We start from the raw sequence: 7,253 nt of genomic DNA, 5'->3' as shown, positions 1-7,253 counted from the left end.
CCTGCGGTGGGCCCGGGGTGGTTCGGAGCGCATCGCCCAGCCGTGGGGCTGGCGCGACCCCGGGCTCTACAGGATGCCCCGACGAGCAGCTCCTGGCGCCCGGCTCCGACTCTTGGCCGGTCGCCATCCACGGGGCACCGTGGGGACAGGGATCGCCTTGCTTGGGGTGCTTCAGGGGCCTCTTTTTGTTTTGTTTTGTACTTTTTTTTTCTCTTTTTCTCCCCTCCGGCCCGGTTCGCTGCCCTCACCTTTGGTCGGTGCTTGCCCCAGACCTTACCCAGCCACGGTTTTATCGCCGCCCCCCGTGACATGCCCTCTCGGATCCAAGCCCGCATTGCACAGGGGCTCCTGCCCCCACACCTGGCAAAGTCCCCTCGGGCACAAAAGGACTCCGAGGGCGCTATGGGGAAAGGGGACACGGGGACACCCAGACGCATCCCCAAAGACCGGGGAGGGCGTTTCAGACCGATAGGCGCCCTCCAAAAGAGGATCATGCAGTCCCGACCCTTCTGCTTTTGTGTCCTCTGCCTCGGTTATTCCAAAGTCTATCCAGCAGCGGTGGAAAGCAGGGCGACGGCGGGAGATGCAGCCCAGAGAACAAGGCACCGGCCTGCTCAGGTCAACCTTTCGCTCCCCTCCTCCGCCCGCAGTGACTGGAGGATTTGGGGTTGCATCCTTAACTCTCTCGGATGCCGGGGTTGAAGAGTTTTCTCAGAAGGAGCCAAGGGAAAAGAAACGCCTGTCTAGTGATAGTCGTTATATACATTTTATTGGAAAAAATTTTTTACATCAAAATATTTTGGCAAACTGTAAAAAGTATACATAAGTGCAAATATATTCTCCTTTTAAAGCAATAGTGTGTGAGTATACACGAGATTTATTTAAAATAATTTTTTAAAAAATATTGTGGTAGAAAACAACTTTTGTAAAAATAAAAAACAAAACGTTGCATTGCTGCAATACTGGAAAAAAATGAACTTTTCTTACAGTCTATACACGAAAGGGCTAAACAATACTGTTTTAATAATATCAATTGGTCGGTGCTGAAGTCCATACAAAGTGTCCTTGGTGGGGCTCGGGGAGGGAACGCAATAAAAAAGTACATTTCCCGCTTACTCAGTAACAGAAGGGGGAGTCCTCGCAGGTGCGGAGACATTTACTTTTCTTATGCAAAGACACTTTCTCGTATAAAAATGTGTCGAATTGTTCCCTTTCCCAAAGCTCGGCTCTTTAGGAGACTGCAGAAAGGCGGTTTGTGATTAAGGTGGTCAGACTTGACAAAAGGACACCTAGGTCCCCCCTAAGCCAAAACATCACGCAAGGCATTTTTCTTTTAGTAAGACCTTTGGAGCACTATATCGGCTGTACGTGTCCTTCGGGGGGTGGAGTGGGACCGAAAACACTGCTTCCTTAGGCAAATTTGCTAAGTGACTCGTGTACTACCAATGCTATCAGAGTGCACATTATATTTAATCTGCGTGGGTCCGTCTACACCTCGGCTCTGTTCAGTGACACCTGATTGTCTCTGTTGGGGCGCGGCCTTCACATCACGCAGGGCTTGATGTCTTGACAGACGCTTTGGTGGTGGTGATGGTGGTAGTATGATCCACTAGCGGACGGGTGAAACGAAGAAATGCCATTAAAATTGAGGACAAAATCTTTCCTGTCACACACCGGGGAGGGATGATGCTGGTAGCGAGGCAGTCCCACTGCAAGAGAAGGAAATAACAAGAGCTGCTCAGAAGTCGGAGAGCTTTGCCCGGGTGGAGCAGTCCTTCCTCCCTCACTCGCAGGGAGGAGAGGCTGCCTGCACAGAGCTGGCACACCGTTCCCTCACCCCCGGCCTCGGCTCCCCCAGGAGTTCCCAAGGTTTGGTAACTCATCTTTGCCTTTCCTGGCAGAGTACTCGGACGTTCCCCCAGGGGCAGAGCCTGACCTGCTGCAGGGCAGATTCCCCGGAGCCCCCCTTCGCCTGCAGGTCGGCTCGGGGCTGCAGCCGTGCTCGTAGGAGCCCCCGAGCCCGCTCTGCGGGGAGCTTCTAGGCCACACAGCCGTGCGGCACGCAGGCTGAGGAGAGGAAGGCAAGCGGGGGTGGGTGCCCACGGACACGTGCCCGGCCGCATCCCGGCCTCCCGGGCATCTCTGGGCATCCCTCCTGCGTGGGCACACACGCACTGCTGTCTGTCTGCCCTCTGCCTCGGTACTTATCAGCGTGGAGGGGTAGTTCAGCCTCCTCGTGGGGGTAGATCAGGGAGTGTGTGTTTTGTGAGTATGTGTGTGTCAGAGGGAAAGAGGAGGCGATGCCACTTGCGTGTTTTCCTGCGCGCAGCACAGTCATTTGAACTCGATTCCCATCTATCCTCGCTTTTCCCGCTCCCTACCCCGTTCCTGGGAGGATTTTGCTTCTGACTTGAGCGGCTGCAGGTTGAATTCCAGTCAGGATCCGTTTGTGTGTTGATACAGTATGTATTTATTTATTGTGTATGTGTGTGTAAGAGCGTTCACGCCTTTTCGCGTGTGTGCTTTCATAAACACAAGATACACCCTACGGTTCATCAACAACAACAAGCCAAGCACATCCGTGGCACCGACATGCAAATGACCTCGCAAATTCCCATTGTAATTTCCCACAGCCTAAGGCAGCCTTTCGGGGGCCGCATGGGAGACGTCACCCCACCCCCAACACCGAGCCGGAGGACGGTGCTGGGATCTTTGGTCTGGCAGGGTTCCTACTGGATCCGGCGGGGAGGGGAGCACTGCCCGAGCAAGGCCCGCAGGGTAGAGCCAGGGAGGGTTTTGGTTTGGCGTGTGGTTGTCAAACTCGGCTAGCGGGATTCTGTCAAATATGACCGAGGGTCAAGGGAAAAAAAAAAAAAAAAAGGCGAGGAGGAAAAAAAAAAAAAAAACCAGCAAAAGAAAGAGCAGGAGAGTGAGGGTGTAGGGGCAAAAAAAGGAAAGAAAAAGAAACAGGAGGGAAACGTCCACGGTTTTCCTCGGGATGGAGGAGCCGAACCCTTTGGCAGCTTCTGCCGGCGGCGCGCATAGCCCGTTCTCCTCCGGCGTTGTCCCCTCCTTCACCCCGCAGAGCTCACTTTATAAAAGTGATTATTTCGCTGGATTTCCTCGGCTTTCTAATAACCCTGCTGGTATGCTCACCATAAACTGGGGCACTTTATTACAATCCTGATTCAATCATTTAGCAGGATTTAATAGTCTGCGAAAAAAATCCGGCTCCCCCCGACCCCCAGCTTCAAAATCCTTTTAGCAGAACCAAGCCTCCTGTTTCCAATTTTTACCTCTCTTATTCTTGAGTCTGATATAAATTCACGGTTTTAAGTCCTCCCTGACGCTGTCAGGGAGAGAATTATTGACCGACCAACAGCGATTAGCCACAGAATTTGCTTTGCATTTAACTAAGAGAAAAGGAAAGGCAAATTTCACTTGCTACTGCTTTCGCGGGGACAGCAGGAGAAATTATAAGTACAATTTATAAGTACAAAGAAAAGAGCTCGGATCCTTTTCCCCCATCTCCTTTCACTCTTCTGAAGTATTTGTGCCACAAAGATTTTACATATCATGCACAAATAAGGATTGGATGCACTAAAAAAAAAAAATTGTTTTGATTTTTTGTTCAGTAATCAAGGACTTCATATGGTTTGCACTAAAGTCTTGGGCCCAGATACTGAAATTGTAGAAAATAAGCGGAGAAACACTGTTTTGCAAAGTGATGGCACTAAATCTGAGCTGCTGGAAACAGCTGGTGGTCGACATTAAGACAGCGTCGAGCGGTTCGTATGAGTCTGTATCTGTCCTTGAACAGACACAATTCGGATTTAAACCGCCCGGCCTCGGAAACCCCAGTGGAACTCCGAGAGGACCCCTGCTCTCTCCCCCTCTGCTTCTTGTTTTGTAGAGGTATTCTTGGGCTGTTTCTGGATGAAAATTTCTCTTCCAGGAATCAGCTTTCTTACCTCAGGTGCCTGGCAGGAGGAGGGGGCAGCTGCCTCCCAGCCCCGCTCCCCGGGCCAGTCCCACTCCTGAACCACGCGTGGCCCCATGGGCCCTGCGTGGCGAACTGTGCGGCCGCAAATAGTAAAGCAAACAGAGGGGGAAAAGATCCAAGAAAGAAAAAGAAAACAAAAATCCAAGCAAAAACAACAAACCAAAGCAGAAATTCCTAACGGAGAAGGTACGTAGTTCGGCGGGGGATGCCCTTGTGAACCCGCCGGCCTCTCGCCCCGGCTCTAAAAAGCACGTGGAAGGACGCCCTACAGCTCCGAAAAGTTGGTTTAAACCTCAGCAGCAGAACCCTGTGGGCACGGAGGAACCCAGCTGGGGACGCATCCCGTCCGCTCTCTCCCCTGCGCGGAAAGGCCGGTGAGACGGCGACCCGCTTTGCAGCCGTCTCTCCCCAGAAGGTACATCGGGGCTCTTTAGGGGTTTGCCTCTTTTTGTTTTTCAGGGAGGAAAGTTTGCAACCGCTTGTTGTCCCCTGACAGCGCACGTCCCTTCTGCGGTGACGGCAAAGCGACTTGCATGGCGCTGCCCTCCCCGCGGCGACAGCGGGCTGTGGGGAGGCCAGGGCAGGCTGCGGAGCTAGCAGAAGGACAGGAGAATGATTGACAGGAGCCCAGGGAGGGGGCGGGAGGGGACCCAGAGCTGAGGGTCGCCTGTATTTGTTACTTGTTGAAATTCCCATAAAATTGAACAAGACCCCGCTCTCATAGGGGTTAAGTCAGGCTAAAATCCTCTTCGGTGTGGTCCAGCCCAGACTGTCTTTGTTTGCTTAACCTCTGGGACCCACGTTTAAAAGGGCTATTTGGAAAAATTCCCCGTAAGAGCCCAACATCTTTTACCCATTTTTGTGCTCGGATTTTTCTGAGCAGACATTGTCTGTAATCACCGGCCGGGGAGGGGGTGAGGGGGTGGGAGACAGCGACCAGAAAACTCTCCCTCCGGTTGCAGAATTATACTCGATCCGCTTTAATCTTTCTAGCAAAGATAAGCTGGTGGTTTGGTGTTAGGTTTTTTTAATTTTCTTTTTAATTCTTTCTCTTTTTTTTTTTTTTTTTTTTTCCCCCGGTAGGGTTTAGAGGATAATATTTGACGCCTTTATTTGATTACTCCCGCGGCGCGTCTCCGCGGAGCGCGGTTTACCGAGGCGGCGGCGATGCCCGGCGGCGCTCCCCGCGAAGTGGAGCCACAGCACGGCGCGGAGGGGCCAACCCCTCTGCCACCGCGGCGCGCACATGTCGCCGGCACCGAGAGGGGGTCGCGCGAACCAGGACGGAGCCGGGACGAAGCCAGGCTTTCCTCGGAGCGCTCCTTCTTGGCACCGGGCAAGCGGGAGGGATGCTCGCAGCCGTGCCCACAGCCGCCCCCCTCAAACAGCCCCCCTGTCCCGAAACAGAGAAGCTCCAACCCACGCGTATTTTTTTCCCTCTCGCAGACAATGCTCCTCTTTTTTCCGACACCGTGGCGGTCCGGGGTTCACCCGCGAGAAACCTCTGTCGCCGGCGAGAACCCCCTCCGGCGCCGCGCTCCCCGCCGCCCCCGCCGCCCCTCCGCGCCCCTACCTGAGAGGTCGTCGCGGGGGCTCTGGTGCAGGTATCCCTGCTCCAGGGAGTAGGAGGGCACGCTGGAATGGATGCCGGAGGAGGCGGCGTTGGCGGCGGGGAGGCCCTGCTGCTTTATGTAGGGCGAGGCCCCCGAGGCTGTCCAGTGAGCCGAAGGGCTCGTGTAAGGCGAGTGGCACTCGATGGCGCTCGCCATGGCCGGCGAGGAGGGCACGGGGCTGCTGCTGCTGTCGGGGCCGTAGTCCCCGTTGGCAGTCACCGGGCAGCTGGCCATGTAGGTCGAGCCGGGGTTGGGAGACATGTGCGGGACGTGGTGGCCGCCGCTGAGTCCCTCGTAGCCGCTGGCCATGGCGTTGGGCATCATGTCGAGGTTGTAGCCATTGGAATGGCAGGCGAGGGAGGCGGGGGGCGCCTGGAAGTCGAAGCCCTGCGGGAGGATGGAGGCGCCGAAGCCCAGCCCGTTCATCATGCGGTACATGGGCTTCAGCGCCTGGCATTTCCTCCTGAAGCCGCGGGGCCGCCGTCGGAAGGAGCCCTCCTCGAACATGAACTCGCTGGCCGGGTCGATGGTCCAGTAGTGGCCCTTGCCCGGGCGGCCCAGGCCCTTGGGCAGCTTGATGAAGCACTCGTTGAGAGAGAGGTTGTGGCGCACGGAGTTCTTCCAGCCCTGGTAGGAGCCGCGAAAGAAGGGGAAGCGGGCCTGCAGGAACTGGTAGATCTCGCTGAGGGTTAGGCGCTTGGAGGGCGAGCTCTGGATGGCCATGACGATGAGGGCGATGTAGGAGTAGGGGGGCTTCTCGGGCCGCCGCAGCCCCGAGCTGGCCTTCTTGCTCTTGGAGGACGCCGCCGCCGCCGAGGAGGAGGAGGAGGAGGTGGAGGTGGAGGAAGAGGAGGTGGAGGTCTCCAGGGCGGAGGAGGGCGGCCGGCTCATCTGGAGAGCTCCGGGAGCCGGGCTGCAGGAGCGGAGAGGGACGGGGGGCTCCAGCCGCTGCTGCCCGCTCTCGGTGGTCATCTGGCGGAGGGAGGGGAATGGGGCAGGGTGGGGTGAGGCTGGGAGGGAAGGGGGGGAGCCGGGCGGGGTGGGTACCGGGGCGGGGGGTGCCCTGAAGGGGGAGAGCGGGGGGGGGGGGCGGTGGGAGCCGCTGTCCTCCGGGCACCTCCTCAGCGCGGCGGGCGGCGGTGGGGCGGCAGCAGCGCCCTGCGCATCCCTCCCCACGGTCCCTTGCGCAATGGCTCCTCTGCTTTCCGCCGGAGCCAGGCACTAGGCGGGATGGACCGGCCCAGCCCCGGCCCCGGCCCCGGCCCTGGTCCGGCCCCCTCCCTCCCTGCGCCGCGCAGCCCGCGGAGGCTCCTCTCAGCGCCGCTCCGCTTCCTCCTCTGCCCCCCACCTGGGGACCATCCCGCTGCCTAATCCGGCAAGGAGAGGAAGCGCAAAAGCCTGCCCCCCGCCCCGCAATCTCTTCCGCACTGTTACTCTTTCATATATACTTTTTTTTTTTCGTCAAAGACACAGCGCGATCTCCTATCAGTTCCTTCAATCTCGCTATTATTTTTTTCCTTTTCCCCGCAGACCCCCCCTAAATCCGGCCGAGAAATCAGCAGAGATAGAGGGAGAGGGGGAGCGAGAGAGGGAAGAAAGAGACCACCCCTTTTCCAGCTGGCCTCTGTCCACCCGTC

At 56.8% G+C, this 7,253-nt stretch overlaps 1 protein-coding gene across 1 annotated transcript; it reads right to left on the bottom strand.

The window, feature by feature from the left end:
* Positions 1–755: 755 nt before the first annotated feature.
* On the bottom strand, positions 756–6,607 carry FOXF2 (forkhead box F2). Its single transcript, XM_059851055.1, has 2 exons — positions 5,577–6,607; positions 756–1,709 (listed from the first exon to the last, which is right to left on the bottom strand). Exons 1-2 carry the CDS (start codon positions 6,586–6,588, stop codon positions 1,543–1,545), a joined length of 1,179 nt encoding a protein of 392 aa, XP_059707038.1. The 5' UTR covers positions 6,589–6,607; the 3' UTR covers positions 756–1,542.
* Between the last annotated feature and the right edge of the window lie 646 nt (positions 6,608–7,253).

The sequence above is a fragment of the Haemorhous mexicanus genome, chromosome 1 (genome assembly GCF_027477595.1).
Source record: "Haemorhous mexicanus isolate bHaeMex1 chromosome 1, bHaeMex1.pri, whole genome shotgun sequence".
In the NCBI taxonomy this organism is placed as follows: Eukaryota; Metazoa; Chordata; class Aves; order Passeriformes; family Fringillidae; genus Haemorhous; species Haemorhous mexicanus.
This window is presented reverse-complemented; position numbering and strand designations above follow the sequence as displayed.

What these genes read in the sequence shown, in the direction of transcription:
- FOXF2 (XM_059851055.1), bottom strand. Translation starts at nt 6,588, where the DNA reads ATGACCACCGAGAGCGGGCAGCAGCGGCTGGAGCCCCCCGTCCCTCTC. An exon ending in CCCCCGCGACGACCTCTCAG is followed by an intron (nt 1,710 to 5,576) that starts GTAGGGGCGCGG and finishes CTTCTCTTGCAG; the next exon opens with TGGGACTGCCTCGCTACCAG.